This window comes from Wolffia australiana, chromosome 8 (genome assembly GCF_029677425.1).
Source record: "Wolffia australiana isolate 7733 chromosome 8, ASM2967742v1".
Classification (NCBI taxonomy): Eukaryota; Viridiplantae; Streptophyta; class Magnoliopsida; order Alismatales; family Araceae; genus Wolffia; species Wolffia australiana.
The window spans coordinates 11,003,371-11,021,416 of NC_135842.1; the positions used below are offsets into that span (position 1 = coordinate 11,003,371).

Below are 18,046 nucleotides of genomic sequence, written 5' to 3' on the forward strand. Positions count from 1 at the left end.
GGTCAATGAACTTAAAAAGGGGTGATCGGGCCCAAAAAGCATGTCCTGCCTTGTCAGCCACAACACGAGTAAAAAATAAGAAGAGCTGCCCAGTCTTATAAATCTGATATTTTGGGTCTTACTCATTTAAACTAGATATTTCAAAAATACTGTAATATTCACAAATTTATGCTGGAGTAGGTTGATGCTTGCTCTTGGCTGATAATAGTATTAAAGGAAAATTTAGTCCTATATTTTAGGATAAAAGGGGCGCTTCATCAAATGAGGAAAATGATGAATTAAATGACACTAGCTTGGGCTGTTTTTTTATTCCTTGGTGCTGCATGTGTAAAAAATAGAGTATTTTTAACAATAGTATATCTGAGAGCTTCTTCAATACCATGTGGAAGAGGCATTCTGATGTGGACTTATAAAACCTTTAAAATTAGTCAATAAAATCAGCCTTCTTCTTTGTATGTCCTTGAAGTGCCCCAAAATAGGTCGTGGGAGTAAATCCTTCTTGTCATTTATCATCTATCTTATCCTCAACTTTTCCCCCTAGTATATTTTCAACCTTCAAATCTTCATATTCACGAAAAAAATAAATGTTTATTATGATGCTGAGTAAGTTTTGGATAGTTCGCTCCCGAGTGTTGACATAGTGACTATCTTCATACATTTATTCTACTTCCTCTCTTCATGGTGGAACTCAACATGTTGAAGACACAGGTTTGATATGGGCTAGCAGTGTAACTGCCTGATCTGCAATCTTAAGTGACTCAGGCCTTGTGTTTGATTTAGCTTTTTTTTCTCAATTTTATTGAAGTACTTATAAGCCTTGTCTTGAAATTTTGTCATACTCTCGTGTACCTCCTTCCTGTAGAACACCATCCGAGTCGTCCCGTCCAGAGTTCATCCCATCCTAAATATTTTTGTCCACGTCCTCTCCCATCCAAGACATTCTCGTCCTGTCTCTCGTCCAAGATGAAGCAGTGCATTAGGCCATTTGGAATTTGACTCATGGCACTACACATGTCAAATTCGATCTGGAGCTCTCAAGCGGATAATTGACTCCCAGAGGACTCAGAAACGGTCCCGTCCACCGTCCACTGTCCCAGACGGGACAGTTATTTTGTCCAAGTACATAACAATCGTCCTGTCTGGAGACGGGCTGACGATCCTTCGTCCTGTCAATTAGACATGGTTGTTCTGTTCTGTTCGTTTTAAACGAACAAAAAAATCGCACAAAAGAAACACACAGGGCCTTGTTCTTTGTTCTGTTCTTTTTTTTCAAAAACGAACACAATTCGCAGATTCGCACAAATCTAGAACAAAGTTCGCACAAAGCGAACAAAAGAACAGCACACGGGTCTTTGCGATCTTCTGTTCGAATTTGTTTTTGTTCTATTCGGAAAACCGTGCAGAGTGTACAATTTGTTCAAATCCACACAAAAAGAACAGAAAAACCATGTCTACAGTGTCAATCATCCGAACCCTCAGACAGAGACGATTTTATCGTCAACGGACAAAGTTACCGTCCCGTCCACATCTGTGCACTAGATGGGCAACAAAGTTTCTTTCCTCTAGTAAAAATTTGGCCCATTCAAATCACACCTTCAATTCCTGCATTTTCTTCTCATTCTCCTCTTCAGTTGGGCGGATTCTGGATTTGAAAAGAGCGGCGTGGGAATTTGCTCCGAGGGAGGAGACCGATGCCGATGGCGGGCATGAAGAAGTGCTTCCGCAAGAGACCATCTTCGGAAGACGACGAGAGCGACACCGCTGCCGCTTCCGGCGACGAGGAAGAACGCAGGTTCATCTCATCTTCTTCGCCCGCGCTCAAATTTGCAATTTTTCCCCAATTTCGAACTAGGGTTTGCCGATTCTCCGTCTTCTGATCTCAGATTCGCGCTGGAGGAGGTGAAGCTGCTGCAAAAGCATAGGGAGCGTCGATCCGGCATCCCAGCGCTGCCCACGTCGAGCTCCTCCGCTGACGGTGACGTCGGCAATGGCGGTGCCGCCTATGACCCGCTGAAGGGCGGCCTCATGAAGGTTGGGCCTCGGCCTGGAGCTTCCCTCGGAGATGGCGAGAAAGACGATCTTGTTTTGCAAGACACCTTCGCTCAGGAAACCGCTGTGACTGTGGAAGACCCCAACATGTTTGAACGATTGATTTTTCGATTTCTTCCTTTTGCGTTTATTTTTTGTCGGATCTTAATTGGAATTGATGGTTTTTTACAGGGTCAAGTATGTGGAGCAGGAGCTGGCGAAGCAGCGGGGGAAGAACGTTAATGGTGAGGCTGTACAATTAGCTGAAAGTGAACTCAAACGTTTGGAGGACGAACTATACGCTGTACCCGATCATCTTAAGGTTACTCTTTCTTTCTTAGTATTATTTTTGTCCTTCTTCTAGCGTATTCTTCTTCTTTCTTGATTCTTGGATGCTCTGTCCCAGATCATCTTAAGGATAATCTTTCTTTCTATTATTATTTTTATTATTCTTCTTCCTTTAGCCTCTTATTCTTCTATCTTGATTCTTTTTTTGTCTATCAGCTGAAGAGAAAGAATCCGGAGGAAAGCTCGACGCAGTGGACGACTGGAATTGCTGAAGTTCAACTACCCATTGAGTCTGTGCACCATCTTTCATAGAAATGTGGATTTTGATATCATGATCTTAATTTACTAAATCTTCTTCTTCATAATCACTTCTAGGTACAAGTTAAGGAATATAGAGGAGACAGAGGCAGCTAAGAAACTGCTTCAGGAGAAGACGTTAATGGCGAGCAGGGCCAAGTTAGACCTGCACATCCCTTCAAGTTACAGTGCGGATTACTCCCAGCGCGGGAAGGATTATGCAGAGAAGCTCCGGCGCGGTGGGTCTAATCTTCTTGCTTGGTCTTGTCTAAGGTTTTTGATGATGATTATGATGAGGGGGTTTTGGATGGTATTTTCAATTTCGTCATTGTCCACAAGCACTTATCATCCATGGGTGGCTAGGATGATTGAGAATGATGATAATGAAATTGCCATTGACTGTTGGACGACGGTGATCAAACATTGTTTTCACTAGTCATCTTCAGTGGTCATGCTGAACTTGGGTTGGTGCTTAATTAAACAGTCATCTTCATCGCCATTGGTAAAACTGGCCATGGCTTCGTCATCCATGTTTCGGCTTGAAAAATGATGACAATCTTCATTGATTGATGGACGACAGTATGCAAACGGCGATGATTCATCATTGTTGTCATTTATTAATACTAGTTTCATTGCAGCGCCAACTTCTTTTTTGAAATTAGAGTAAAAATAATGATGGTGGGTTTGACTGTGAATGCAGATCACCCAGAATTGTACAAGGATGAGGGGTTTCAGGATGGTTTGGAGGGTGGCAGGGGGAAGGCTGCTGGGCAGCGGCAGGCTGCCACTGATGTGATAACGCTGGAACGCTTCAGGAAACGAGAGAGGCAGCGCGCCATGCGCAGATGAAAGGCGGAGAGGCGGGAAGAGGTTCATTCTCTTTTCCCGTTTTTAAGTTTCATGTGCTGCAATGTAGTGCTGTCTGCATGCCAATTCCTGATTAATAAAACTCTTTTTAATTCTTTCCGTATTTATTGATCTTTCTGTTTGTCGCTGTATCTATTCATATAATTGCCAATCTCTTTCTTCCCATGTATCTACTTTTATTTTCTGGTGACAAGTCGTGAGATAGGGTTCATACATTTCAGACTCATCATCAATATCATTGATCCTCTATGATGACGATAATGACGAATTTTTGTGTGGGTCGATGATGATGATGAAGATGAACATTTCTTAAAAAAAGAACAAAGATGAAGATGAACATTTCTTAAAAAAGAACAATGATGAAGATGAAGATGATGTGGTTACCATTCACAGATGATGATGGGGTATCACAAATGGTTGATGCTGTCTGTCAACATCAGCTGTCGATTTAGTAAAGTTCTACTTAAAATCATGATGATGATGCTGCATACATCATATTCATCATCATCATTATCATGATGTTGATGCCGGACCCATCTTCATTAACATCCTCGCCAACATAATCCGGCCCAGTTTACAATGATGATGACTTTGAGGGAAATTTATTATTTCAGTATGAATTGCTAATGGTGAAGATCGTTTTCAAAAACAAATTGTTAATGGTGAAGATGATGTTGATTCCATTCTAAATTGATAGTGTCATTAGCCTACTGTCAACCAACGAAACGCCGTGTCACATGTAAACACGGGGACATATCCCAAGTCCTACATTGGCTTTCTTTCTGGAATGGGTCCATCCCCTTTACATTTCCTCAAACCACCTGGTCAACCCAGATGATATCACAACTTCGTGATTGTCTTGGATTCCCTCTTCAAGAACTGTCTTCAACTTGTTCAGTTTGATGTGACCAACTCTCAGATATCATGCCAGTAATCTCCATTCCTTGGTTTTTCCCCTTTGGAGCATGCTCGTAGATCAGAATTCTGCCTGATTTTTTTTTATCCACTTCAAGTCTCAAAATAAATTTATACAGCCGCCAAATGCAACATCAGAGGAAAAAATCCTTGCTCTTGTTTTTGGTATGTGTAGCATTTTGAAGTTGAATAGCTTAAAAATACAGATTGACCACCAGAAGACTCAGCTGCAAGATTTTTTCATTGATTTAGGTAGTTCGTTCAAGTACTCTGTGACTTAAACTACCTCTTTTACTCTGGTTTTTTCTTGAAACATCTCTTATTCTCTGGTATCGGAAGACTACTGAGATATCTTTGAAGGGAGCTGATTAATTTGATGAATTTCATGAGAGCCGCTGCCTGAAGACATGTGAATGGAATATTAGACTTATTAAAGTATGTACACATTCTCAATTTTTGTCTTGGTTATTCTATTTTTGTTGAATATTCACACAATAAATCATGAATATCCTTCCAACCCTTGAAGTACGAAGCATGTGTATCACTTAAGTAGTAATCATTGGATGATAGTAGTCATTACACTAATATCAGCACTTTAGTGTACCATATCCCATTAGAACTCCGAAGTTAAGTGTCCTTGGTCGAGAGCAGTACATTAATCCAGCGATTTCAGAATTTTTCCAAGGAGATACCTTGAAAGTATGGTGCAATCAGTGACAAAAATCAATCAGCTAGCTCGGAGTTTGGTATGGTTTAAAACACTTGTCACAAATCGTATCGCATCGCCCAACTTAGTTTCTTTCCCGAAATGGGCAGATAAAAAAACTTTGGAAAAAATAAGTTTTAATATCTAAGCACAGTCCAATAGATTTGATTCGTTTTTTATTTGTTGAAGAAACCAATGAATGATCTTCACATAATTTACTTTTTTATTTCAATAGCTGTGATGTAGGAATAATAATATCTGCATCATCCCTGATAGATTTGAACGCATGTATGTGAGATTAAGGATTGCATATGCCTCAATCATATATGTATTGGTAAAACTTTAGGCAGCCATATGCATATTACTCTTCCCAATTAAACCAGCACATGTATCATGAGCACACACTAACCTCACTGAGGAACCTGAGCAAAGCTCGGTCCTGAGTTTAAAAAGGTCCTTGAATGCAAATAGATATGTATTGAGTGAGCAAATAAAACCATTACGACCCTTGAACTATTAAGGGTGTGCTTCGATTTTCTGGTAAATACTGGTAAAACTCTTTAAGGATTAAATATAAAAATAAATACATAGATAGCTTAAAATATCTATTTCTCCCAATTCAAAATTGTGTCTTAATTTTATCCCTTATATAAAATCCACTAGAACTATTGGGATAGTGAAACTACATAATTGCCCCTTTGATTTTCGAAAGTCATATAGGCAAATCAAGTCCTAATTTTTCAAAGCTTCCACTCACTCTCTCTTGGTGAAAAATCACACTATAATGGGAGAGCTAAGATACAGCCTTCTACAAAAAATTTGATGCTTTTTTTGAGACATCTTTAAACACCAATTTTTTTTTTCCAACATCATCTTTGATCCATAGGATTTGGAGTAATATTTTTGGGTGCCGAGAAAAAGATAGTGCCCTAGAATTTGCGGCGTAAGTGACCTTGATCTGAATATTATAGTTTGGTGATTACTGCCAGTTATTTTTGCTTTTTTTAACATACCCATCATTGCCAGCATCCGTAAAAATCCACTGGCTCCATAATCGTACCATTTGATGCAGGATAGAAGAAATATTACAAGTAAACTGAAGAAATTGCCAGACGGACAATAAATATACAGATAAAATATGTAGATCATAAGGTTATAACTAAAAGAAACCAAATCAATGGGGCAACGAAACCCAACCCGCACTGCCATCACCAACCCAAGCCAGACTCAAACAAGAAAATATGAGAAGAAGCCAGAGTCAGAACCCATCTTCTCTGAAAATTTCCCAAGAAGAGTAAAACCAAGTCATCAGTCAGGAGTGAGAGATGATCTTTACAGCGATCCAAGATGCTGTAAAGATCTTTGATTGCTGTAATCCAAGATAGGAGCAGAAATCCGAGATGTCATAAAAAATTGAGGAAAATAGTTTATGTAAGTGTCCTAATTCTCCCATCTTTTGAATTTAATTCCAGGGGTTTGGGAGGATATTGTTACCATTATTCCCTCTAGATCCAGATCCCTTCTTTGAAGGATTACGATATAGTCCTTTTTTGAAAATTAATTTGTGGGTAAGTTTGTTTTTGATAGGCATTTTTAATTTTTTAAAAACATACACATTATCGTTAGCATCCATAAAAATCCATAGGCTCTAGAATCGTACCATTAGATGCAGGATTGAAGAAATTACCAGGACAATAGCAGTACATATAAATTATGTAGATCATAAGGCTACAACTAAGATATGTAAGCCATCAGAGTACACATAAACTATTTTCAAAAAGGACTAAGAAACCAAATCAAAGGGGCAACAAAACCCAATCCACACCATCATCACTAAGCCAAACCAGACTCAAACAAGAAAAGATGAGGAGAAGCCAAAATCAGAACCCATCGGGCACGACACCACCACCGCAAGAGGAGATGACCCATGTCACAACATGTCTCCATCATCAACAAGCCAAGCCAGACTCAAATAATAAATTTGTTCATTTATTATTAAATTTGATTTCTGTAGATTGTTTGAAATTTTAGTAATTTTCTCTTTTCTTCAAGGCCTATGAATAGGCCTTTGTTGTAATGGATCATTGGTGATTCTTTGGAATTAAAGTTTTCTCCTTATAAGTTGCCCTGGTTTCCTCTCTGCCCCCATGCTGCTCATTGCTGCCACCACTGCCACTGAGAGAAGGCTGCCCTTCCATGCCTTGTTTCTGATTGCCGAATGCCCGTCATGCCAATGCGCTGCTGCTTGCCCGTTCAACCACCATGTGCCACTCTATGCCCGCGCATCGCCGTTGCCATTGTCCGCCACCCGCGCGTTGCCGCTGCCCATGTTGCCATCGTGTGTCGCTATCACCCGTGCGACCACAGAAAGCAGCCATCGCCCTCCTGCACACTTTATGTCGGTATACATCTCACATTTGGATCTGCGTCCAGTCCTGTCGAAGCGCTCATCATCTGTTCCTCCATCGAACACCTCCACAACTTTTCACATCACCCCATCGCACTACGCGGGCGCTAAAAGTTAACTCTTTCCTCTTCGGTGATCTGCATTATTTTATCTAGTGTTTTCTCCTGTGCTTCTCCACTCACGTTCGACTTAGTAGAATAGATTAGTGGAATAGGTTTGCATCTTCTCATAATTGATCTTTATGGATATTGGATTTTGAGCTTTGTTTTCACCGCAGTGGTTGTAAGACAGTCCTTCCGGTCTCGACCATAGTGAGGGGGCGCATCATCAACATTTTCTCCAGATTTAAATGTTCGATATCCATTGTGTTGATTTGTGGTCTGCTTTATCCTTCCTTAGTTGACCTTCCTTCTACGCTACCAGCGTTAGTCCTAGCCATACTGCATCAACTCTTCTTGCCCATTCCTAGAGATGAATTATGAATGGCCCTCTGCATAGTTCGGTGGATTTCCATCATTGAGATAGAGTATCTGGGGGTCATCTAATTCAATGTATGAAGTATATTGATCAGATAGTTTAAATAGTCTGCCGTATGTATCTGGACAGATTGAGGAATCAAGTCCACATTCAATATATTTTTGTTATCTGGATCTGGATTATCTCCAAAAACCTTCTTTACCCCAACTAGCTTCTCATAGAGGATACATGTATTGGAACAAAAACCACTTTTTATTTACCATGCTCATTATTTTCAATTCTTTGTTGAGCATATGCTCTCCCATAAAATTTGGCTTCGCCACTCAACCAGGGGGGCGACTATTTGGGCCTCCACAGCTCCCTGATTACTTTTGGCATTTCAAGTTATATTTCTTGTCCACAAACATCAAAACAGAAAGTTACACCAAAAAAATATACACAAACATCTTGTAGACATCACTAACCTTTCTTCATTAAGCTTAACTATCCATCATATTCTGGGAGGAATCAACAGCCAATATGACCTATCTAATCAATTGTGTGTTATCTTGTTTTATATATTCAAAGTAGCCTTGACAGTTCCTTTATTTTTTACTCCTAATTGCAAAATTTTCAGACATTTTCCCAACTTGTCTCTCCGTCCATCAATTTAAGGATAAACCACAGACTCTCATAAGAAAAACAGCAACTTTCTTATGTCATGTGGGGGCCAGGAAGCGATTATTGGACAGGGGAAAAGGCAATAATCCAAGATCAAACATACTCTCCTTTTTCTTCTCTTAGTGAACGAGAAGAAGACATCACTACTTGGGAGCAAACTTGGCTTTGATCTTCTGCACGTCCTCCATCCCGACCTGGAAAGCAATGGACAGAACGTTATCCGGCAACGACGGCGTGGCTCCAAACAATGTGGCAGCGATGTACTGCGTCCCCGGGAGCTGACTGTCAAATGCGGCAATGATGGACGGGGGGAGGCGGCCTTTGTTCTTCTGGTAGTGAACCAGGCCGCGAGGGAAGACAAAGATTTCACCAGCGCGGATGGTCTTGGAAACAAGAACGTTGGCAGTGGTGATGAATCCAACTTCGAGCTCGCCATAGAGGACGAAGGCGATCTCGCTCGCGCATGGGTGCGTGTGAGGCGGGTTCAGCCCGCCGGGTGCGAAGTCTGCCTGGCCAAAGAACAGGCCAAGAGTGTTCAAGCCTGGGATTCGCAACACGCTGGCGCCGGTCACGACAAAGCCCTGTAAGTGAACCGCAAGTTTCCTATTATCTCTATCGAAGTTACACACTGAATTCAGCAGTTTCAGCTTAACATGCCATGCAGAGAGGCATGGACGACGGAAAAAACTTCTGGGTAGGGAACGGGAGCCGTCATCCCTCATGTCACACGTCACCGGCAATGTGACGGATGGCGTGATGGTGACGGTGACAAAATTAGGGGCCCGTGACAGTGACGGTGACGGATGACGAACTGCGTGTGATGGTGACGGTGACAAAATTAGGGGCCCGTAGCAGTGACGGTGACGGATGACGAACTGGGTGCGATGGTGACGGTGACAAAATTAGGGACCCGTGACAGTGACGGTGACGGATGACAAACTGGGTGTGATGGTGACGGTGACAAAATTAGGGGTCCCTGACAATGATGGTGACGGATGACGAACTGGGTGTGATGGTGATGGGGGGCTTCGGATGAGTGACGTGACGGGATGGCCGTCACGGAGGACGGCCATGACGAAATTTTAAAAATGACCAAAAAAGCTTAAAAATTTTTAGATTTAAGTTTTTCAACGGCCTGTGATTCTACGAAGGAAAAAACTTCTGGGTAGGGAACGGCAGCTGTCCATGTCACACAGTCACGGTGACGGCAACATGACGGATGACGTGATGGTGACGGTGACAAAATTAGGAGCCCCATGATGGTGAGGGATGACGAACTGGGTGTGATGATGACAGGATGGCCGTCACGGAGGAACAGTCGTGATGAAATTTTAAAAATGACCAAACAAGCTTAAAATGGTTAGATTTAAGCTTTTGTTGGCATTTTGTAGAAAAGTCCCTGCATTAATTCACAAGCGCAAAAGGATGCCATCCAAATATAATTGGAGATATGCCCCTCTAATTCTCTCTCCTCCGCACGGTTGTTTTTCCCATCACACATGACAGTGATGATGCCCGGTGACAGGGACGTGACGGGGAGCCTAAAACCATTACAATGACGCGAACGTGACGGATTTTTTTGAAATCCTCAAACATGTGACAGGACGGTGACGAGACAAAACTTTCGTCACATCACCGTCGCGTCACGGATCGTCATTCGTCCCGTCACGTCCGGGGCGTGGGACGTGACGTTCCCTACTTCTGGGTTTGGAAGATCTTGCGCTTTACCAGGGTGTTGTTGGTGTTGCCGGGCTTTACGAGGACATCCGAGAAGAAGTGGCTGGCGTTGAACTGGGCCTTACAGGGGAACCCGTTTACCTTGATACCTGAGGAGGCAAGCGTTGGATTTCTACCATATATCCATGATTATTGTTGCAGCTGTTTATCCCATTTAATGTGGTTTCATAAGTTTTGATATTCTAACAGGAGGAGATATGGGTTCAGATTTTTTATCTGAAGAAGGGTTCGAAGGTTTGGGGCTTACTGGAGTTGAGGTCCGCAACGCAGACGTCTTGCAGCATGCCCGGGTCGTTGGCGGAGACGCCGGCGAGAACAGCCAGCGTTACGATAATAGCGGTAGCGGCGATCAGAGCTGTTGGCTTCTCCATGCCGACGTTCGGTCAACCGATCAAGAGACAAAGAAAAACTTGTTGGTTTTGGTATTAGCGAGGTAGAGAAGGGTGGGCACTTAAAGGGAAAGACTATAATTTTAAAAGATGGGTGGTAGCGCGGTTCATCAGAAGTTCAGAACCATCATTTAATGCATGGGCCATGAAACGAGCCTCAAATTTATCTGGAAATCAAGATGCACTACAAAAACAATAATTTATGTCTTCAAATGGTCCCGGCGTCCCCGGACAACTACTTTCTATTTTTTTATGTTCTCCCCCTTGGTTATTAGTAACAAAGTTTGTAAATAGCAGGATATTTTGAAACATCAAAATGCAGTGCGCGTTGTATTATTATTGGGAGTATTTCGAAGATTGGTAAATAGTGCATTGTAAAGAAGGGGCCCAAAACTGTAGCTTCTGCCGGACTTCTCTTATCTTTAGTCTCTTGTTATTGAGGGTTCTCTCTAATCTTCTTTCTCTCTCAGTCTCTCTCATTTCTCTTCGGTCTCTCTTTGTACCTCCCCAATTACCTCATTCAGATTTCTGATCCTTTTTCTTTTGTCTATCTCTCTATGTGATCCTTCTTAGACTTCTCTCTTCTCCACCTCTCATTGGATTATCCCTTATCCTGATTCTCTCTCCCCCTCTCATTTATATCACATAATCCTGTAACTTAATCTTTGGATACCCTATTGCACTAAGATATAACATCATGCAATTCTATATTTCTTATCACCCCGTTCTAGGTGTAAAGCCCCAAAGCAGGCGACAGTCTTGCACAGAGGCCTGCGAGCTAACTGTGAGTACATGTATGGAATTGCATGAGTGGCGGCACCTGAATCTGATCTTTCAGTGCCCGTACTCGTCAGCACGTAAGCACGATGTCTCAAAGCGCTGCACAGGCTACGTGCAGACTGCTCGCGCTGCATAAGCGGAGCGCGGGGCAGGAGACATCCCACTAGCAGACTAAGGCATCGACTTGGATGAACCTTTAAAGTTGTGACGTAGGACTAGAGAATGACACGTCCGGGGTGTGAAGCCCCGGACGTGATGGAACGGATGACGAAATGTGACGAATGGTGATGTGATGAAACTTTTGTCACGTCACCGTCGCGTCACGGGTCCCAGCAGATGCAAAAAAGCCGTCATGTTCCCATCACCGTCCCTCTATAGGGTTTCCTGTCACGTCCCCGTCACCATGACGTGAATAAAACCCAATTTTAATGGAGGGGGTATATCTCCAATTATTTATAAGCGGCATCAGTTTGCACGCACAAAAAAAACAGGAACTTCTGTGCAAAATGCCAGGGAATTGAAATGGCCATGTCACGTCTTAAAGATTAAAAATAATTATTTTTATATGAATTTCTGTCCGTTTTAACTTTTCAAAAATTCGCCGTCATCCATGACGGCCGTTGCGTCACGTCACGCGTCCTGGGCACCTCATCACTGTCACGTCCCCGCTGCGACTACTTCGTCATCCGTCACCATCACCGTCACAGACCCCTAATACCGTCACCATCATGGTCACATTGTCCCTCACGATGACGCGTGAAGTGACGGACGATGCGTGCCCGTCATCATCAAGCGAAGCCTGACTCAAACAAAAAGATCAGGAGATCCAAGAATAAAAACCCAAGAAGAATAAAACGATATCCTGGGTCAGGAGCGAGGATAGATAAAGAAAGAGAGGATCTCTACAACAAGGGGCAGTCGGGCCGGTCGAGCCAGACGGCTCGGTCGAACCCGAGAGCCTCGACCACGCACCGAGCCAGCCGGTCCTGAACCAGCTCCTCGCCGGGCAGACCCGCGCCAGCCTCCTTCCTCAGCGAAGTCACCTCCTTGTCGGCTATCCCGCAGGGCACGATATGGGCGAAGTAGCTCAAGTCCGGGTCGATGTTGAAGGCCAGCCCATGGCACGTGACCCCGCCGCTGACCCGCACCCCGACCGCGCCGATCTTCCTCTGGCCGACCCACGCGCCGGCCTCGCCGGACCCGCCGGCTCGGGCCGGCACGCCGTAGGCCCCGGCCAGGCGCACCATGGCGGCCTGGAGCGCCTCGACGTAGCGCCGCGGACCGAGTCCGATGGCTCGGAGGGAGACGATGGGGTAGAGCACGGCCTGGCCGGGGCCGTGGAAGGTGACGTCGCCGCCTCGGTCTGTGTGGTGGAGCTCGGCGGCCATGGCTCGGAGGTCGGGCTCGGAGACGAGGAGGTTGTGGAGGGTTCGGCGCTTGCCGAGCGTGAAGGTGGGGGGGTGCTGTAGAGAGAGGATGGTGTCTGCGATCTTCCCGGCCTTGCGCTCTTCGACGAGCCTCTGCTGGAGCGCCAGCGCCTCCGCATAGGCCACCCTCCCCAGCCTCCAGATCTCTACGCACCGCCCAGTTCTCATCCAAACCCCCCAAGGATAATCAACCAGGGCGGTATTCACTACTTAGTCGCTTTATTCAAACTTTATTTTGAATGGCCTCTATGGGCCTAGCTGAAGGGATAAATGGATGTATTGCATGTAATTTTTTTTTTTGTGTTCTTTGAAATGGATGTATGGCATGTACAGTTCCGGATCATCCCAGACGTGGATGATGGATGGGACGGGATGAATTCATCCCGTCCTGTCCGGCGTCCGGATTCAGTGTAGGTAGACATGGTTGTTCTGTTCTGTTCGTTTGAAATTCGCACATTTGCACAAAACTAGAACAAAATTCGAACAAAGCGAACAAAAGAACCACGCACAGGTCTGTGTGATGTTCTGTTCGAATTTGTTTTTGTGCTGTTCGGAAAACCGAACAGAGCAAACAATTCACACAAAAAAGATAGAACTACCATGTCTAAGTGTAGGGACGAAGGATGGGACGAATTTTCGTCAGATGGTACGAAAACTGTCCCCTCCAGTCCTCTGGGGACGATTTTTTGTGTTCTTTGAAAAGGATAATCAAACAGGGAGTATTCACTACTTAGTCGCTATATTAAAATTTTTAGAATGGGGGCTGTGTGGGCCTGTCTGGGGATAGATGGATGAATGGATGTAGGTTTGGACATTTAGGACCCATGACCATAGGTCATCCATTTCGGGATGGACCTCTTTGTCAAACAGGTTTATGTCCAAGGCTCACACTGTATCAGAACCCGAAGTATATTATGTAATATTTTTTTATAAAATTCTAAAAATATCAAGTCCAATGCGACGGAGAGGTTTCTATTGAGTTCAACATAGACGTCATATATTTGACCATTTGTGGGCATCCACTTGATGTAGAAGATATTTACTTTACGATGAACATAAATTTTCTACTTTGACTTTGACATTGATTAGTCAACCTGACCAAATTGGGACCGGTCTTGACCGGGACCGAACAAGAACGGGCCGGAACCTGTTTAGGTCGTAGCTAAAAACCTGGACCAGACCAGGACCGTCAAACCCTAGATGTATGGCATGTAATTTTTTGTGTTCTTTGAAATGGATGGGTGGATTCAAGGTTTTTCCTCTTCATTTCTTTTCTTTTGTGCACAAAATTAGCTGCTGGTGTTTCTTTCTTATTGTATAGAGTAAACCATCGGTGGGTAAGCAAAGGGATAAGATCCCCGCAAGTTCCTATCAGGATAGAGTGATGGAAGGAGGGAGAAGACGCTGGGATGGTCGTTGGTGCCGGGACAGGAGATGCTAGGTTGGACTTTGGCAAGACGAAGAGCAGGTGGAGAGGTTGTCGCCTAGGGGGCAAGGGGGTTCCGACGGGGTGAATGTCGTTGTAGGCTATATTACCAAACCATAAGTTCCCTCCTACCTCCAAGTCAGCCGGCTACTACATTTAGAGGGATTTTTAAGAAGATGAAATAATAAAATACACCCAAAGGGGTTGGCAGTCTGGATCACAAAGCATGAGGTTTCTTTTGTTTGTGCAGTAGGGATCCGCAGTCAATAAAATATTTAATTGAATTTACATATTGATTCAGTCTTGATAGATTTATTTTATGTCTCCAAAATTTTTGATCGGTCAAAAACATTGCTCTATAAGGCACAAACTTTAACTCATGATTTTTCTTACCACTTTGGCTCTAACATAAAGAATCAAGTCTTCTCACCTTGGAAAGTTAGAATGGTTTCCTGATAAGAAACAAATTATTAAGAAAAATCAATGCAAAAGTAGGCCATTGCAAAATTATGCTATAAAGTTATTGGTATAGTGACATGTTATAGAAATATTAGATCATACTTATTATTAGATCATATATTTGAGATGACCAGATGGGAATCAAATGCCATCATGGATTTAAGATAGTACATGAACACTTAAGCTTTTAATCATCCAAACCAAAGGAACACATAAAATGCATATGCGGCAATCCATCCTCAATGTGAACACTAGCCTTAGACTTTGATGGCTATTTATTCAGAGTATGCTAAATAATGTGTATTACTTTATGCAAATAAAAAAACTGACATTCATTAAATTGATTAGAGAAGCTTGAGATAAATTATTCACTTAAATGATGACAGTGGAATGGAATGATCACTGGTGCAGGGACAGGAGATGCTGCAATAGACTTTGGCAAGAAGAAGAGCAGGTGGAGTGGTTGTCTATTCAAGAGAGAGGGGATTCCAAAGGGGTGAAAATCATCAGTAATGTTACCAAACCACAAGTTCCTTCATTCCCTCCAACTTGGAAGGCTGCAACGTTTAGAGGGATTTCTAAGAAGATAAAAATAACGTTAGGGTTGGGTTTGTATCACGAAGTGTTAGGTTCCTCCTGTTTGTGCATCACGGGTCGACAGTCAATCAAATATATAAATCAGATTCATGTATTGATTCAGTCTTGATAGATTGATTTTAGGTATCCTAAAATTTTTGATCAGTCAAAGGCGTTTCACTCTCTAAAGCACAAATATAACTCGTGCTTTTATAACCTGTTTGGCTTTAACATCAAGAATCAAGCTTGCTCACCCTGGAAAATTAGCATGGTTTTACTCATAATGAAGAATACTAAATGTAATTAATAAAATTAATTTCAAAGTTGCCGATCTCAAATGAGAATACATTAGAGTAGAATCAACACCATACAAAGTTTTGCTAAAAAAATGTTAACGCCACTCTTTGGGGAAACATGAGAGCATATTATCAACAAGAACTTATTATTAGATCATATTATTGTAGATGACCAGATGGGAATTAAATATCATCATTCAGTAAGTGAATAGTTTCAAGGATAGTACATGAATATTTAGGCTCTCATTCATCAGAACAACGAAACATGTACAATTCATTTTTGGTGATCCATCTTGAATCTGAACATTAGCATTACAATTTCATGCATATTTTTCAGAGTATCCTAAATAATGTGTATTGTTTTCTGAGTGTTTCAGAATTAACATTGATCAAATTTACTAGAGAAGCTGAACATAAATTATTTAGTGAAATAATGATTATCTCTACTATATCAATTTTCAAGTTTCTAATGATCATTATGGATAATATTGAACCTCAAGAAGTTATTTGATGCATGACGATTAGGGGAAACTGGGTACGAGGACTATCTATTGTTGGTTGGGATAAAACAGACCACGAATCACACGATCGAATTCGAGGATTTAAATCCGGTGAAAATAATGATGGTGCAGCCCCTTTCCTCATCGCAGGCGGGAGTACTGTCTTACAACCACCACGGTGAAACAAAGCACCAATGTCAATAAATTCGAACGGACGATTGCTAGAAGATTCAAAGGCCTAATCGCTTGAAGATTCAAAATCCAAAACTAATCCGACGGCGGTGGATAAACACTCGAAGAATACTAGATGAAGAACACGATCACCAAAGAGTGCAGAAAGTACCTTGGCATTAGAGTAGTGCGTCGTGGCGATGCGGGAAATTCTCGACGCATCGTTGGGGGGGGGATTGACGTGCACTTCGATAGGGTGTCGTGGATCCAACGGTAAACGTGGCGCGCTGTTACAGGACGTAGGATCTCAAGCCCTTGATGCTGATTACAAGGGTCGTGTGGGCGCGTGGCAGCTGTACGCGCACGCAGCGTAGGCGAGCCGCTAAGGTGGGCGCATGCGCGTGAGCGACTAGCGGATCCGGGCAAATGAATCTGCGTGCGGCGGCGCGGGAGTGTCATCTGTGCGCGCTGGCAGGCACGCACTGCCGGGTGGCTGTGGGATCTTTCCATCGTCGTCTCCGGCGATGAACCAGCAGAGATCTACCTTTTCATCATCGAAGTGAAGTCTCTGGTGATGGAGATTGGGGGGGGAGAGGAACCTGTCAGGTTTATCCTTGACCGTTTGATCTTCTGTTAGATGGTTTAACGGCTACGATTAAATCGTAGCAGTGGATCCTCCTTATTTCATGTGGACCCTGCTCTGTTAGCGCAGCCACGTCAGCCTCGACTGACTACATGCCCATGCGTGATTTGTCCATGTTGGCGCTCCGTGCTGAGTTGTCGCCTGAAAATAAAATAAAAGAAAAGAAATGCATAATATGAACTGATCTTGACTGTTCAATATTCTTAAAAGAAATGAACCACCGAGATTATATGTCCGACTTATTAAATTGCCCATTTTCATTCGGGCTTGGGCTTGGACCATGCAAAGCCCACACGTACGCCCCTTAATGATTTGCATCATGGTGGCCTGTGGGCTCATGAGTTCTTCTTTTATTTACCAGACCCGGCCCGTAGTTTCATAGAGCTATTAAACCGATATTGATTGTTTTAGAAAACGAGAACAGTATATAAATTCCAAAATCCATAACATAATTAATTTAAATAGCATGACCTAACATTGGGTGTGATCGTTCTAACTTTGGGGCCGCATTGAGGAGCTTGGCCTTGGCTGCTCCTACGGATGGCGCCTTTGCTGTTGCGGCCTTGGCTGTGGGTGGCGCCTGCGGTGCGGCGACCTTTGCTGTGCACCTTTGCGGCTCCATAGGAGCCTATTTTATTTATTTAATATTGGTTATATATTTTTCATTATTATTTTTCTTTTATTTCTACTTAATCAATGAGTTTCATTATATATTTTCCTAGTAATGCAAAAACTCATTAAAAATAGGACATTTTACATAATGAATGAACAATTGCATAAAAATGGAATTTAACATAAAATTTCATCTTCATTTCATTATATGCCTTCATAAACCCTTAAAAATGTTTATTTGCATGCATGGTTTATGGTACATCAATAGGAATTAAGAAAAGGAGAAATGCCATTTAGGAATCAAATAACTATAAGATAAAAATACTTTTAACTCCCTATCTCATCATTGTGAAGATTTCTTTAGTTGAATCAAGTTTCATAATAT

The 18,046-nt window shown here is 42.7% G+C and overlaps 3 protein-coding genes across 5 annotated transcripts; 1 reads left to right on the forward strand and 2 right to left on the reverse strand.

Annotated features, from left to right (window-relative positions):
- Nucleotides 1-1,602: 1,602 nt before the first annotated feature.
- Nucleotides 1,603-3,583, forward strand: LOC144706990 (integrator complex subunit-like protein). Of its 2 annotated transcripts, none has more exons than XM_078580104.1 (6): nt 1,603-1,792; nt 1,884-2,138; nt 2,221-2,350; nt 2,533-2,606; nt 2,692-2,852; nt 3,098-3,183. In XM_078580104.1, the coding sequence occupies exons 1-6, from the start codon at nt 1,692-1,694 to the stop codon at nt 3,154-3,156; spliced, it is 780 nt and encodes a 259-aa protein (XP_078436230.1). In that variant the 5' UTR covers nt 1,603-1,691; the 3' UTR covers nt 3,157-3,183. The 2 variants fall into 2 exon arrangements, with proteins under 2 accessions (XP_078436230.1, XP_078436229.1); XM_078580103.1 differs by lacking the exon at nt 3,098-3,183 and adding an exon at nt 3,314-3,583 and having other exon boundaries at nt 1,606-1,792.
- Nucleotides 3,584-8,653: 5,070 nt separating this feature from the next.
- Nucleotides 8,654-10,870, reverse strand: LOC144706538 (nectarin-1-like). 2 transcript variants are annotated; one of them, XM_078579540.1, is made up of 3 exons: nt 10,630-10,870; nt 10,374-10,471; nt 8,654-9,154 (listed from the first exon to the last, which is right to left on the reverse strand). In XM_078579540.1, the coding sequence occupies exons 1-3, from the start codon at nt 10,751-10,753 to the stop codon at nt 8,789-8,791; spliced, it is 588 nt and encodes a 195-aa protein (XP_078435666.1). In that variant the 5' UTR covers nt 10,754-10,870; the 3' UTR covers nt 8,654-8,788. The 2 variants fall into 2 exon arrangements, with proteins under 2 accessions (XP_078435666.1, XP_078435665.1); XM_078579539.1 differs by having other exon boundaries at nt 8,654-9,226.
- Nucleotides 10,871-12,376: 1,506 nt separating this feature from the next.
- Nucleotides 12,377-13,205, reverse strand: LIP2 (lipoyltransferase 2). The gene has a single exon (XM_078579727.1). It carries the CDS (start codon nt 13,144-13,146, stop codon nt 12,454-12,456), a length of 693 nt encoding a protein of 230 aa, XP_078435853.1. The 5' UTR covers nt 13,147-13,205; the 3' UTR covers nt 12,377-12,453.
- Nucleotides 13,206-18,046: the final 4,841 nt, after the last annotated feature.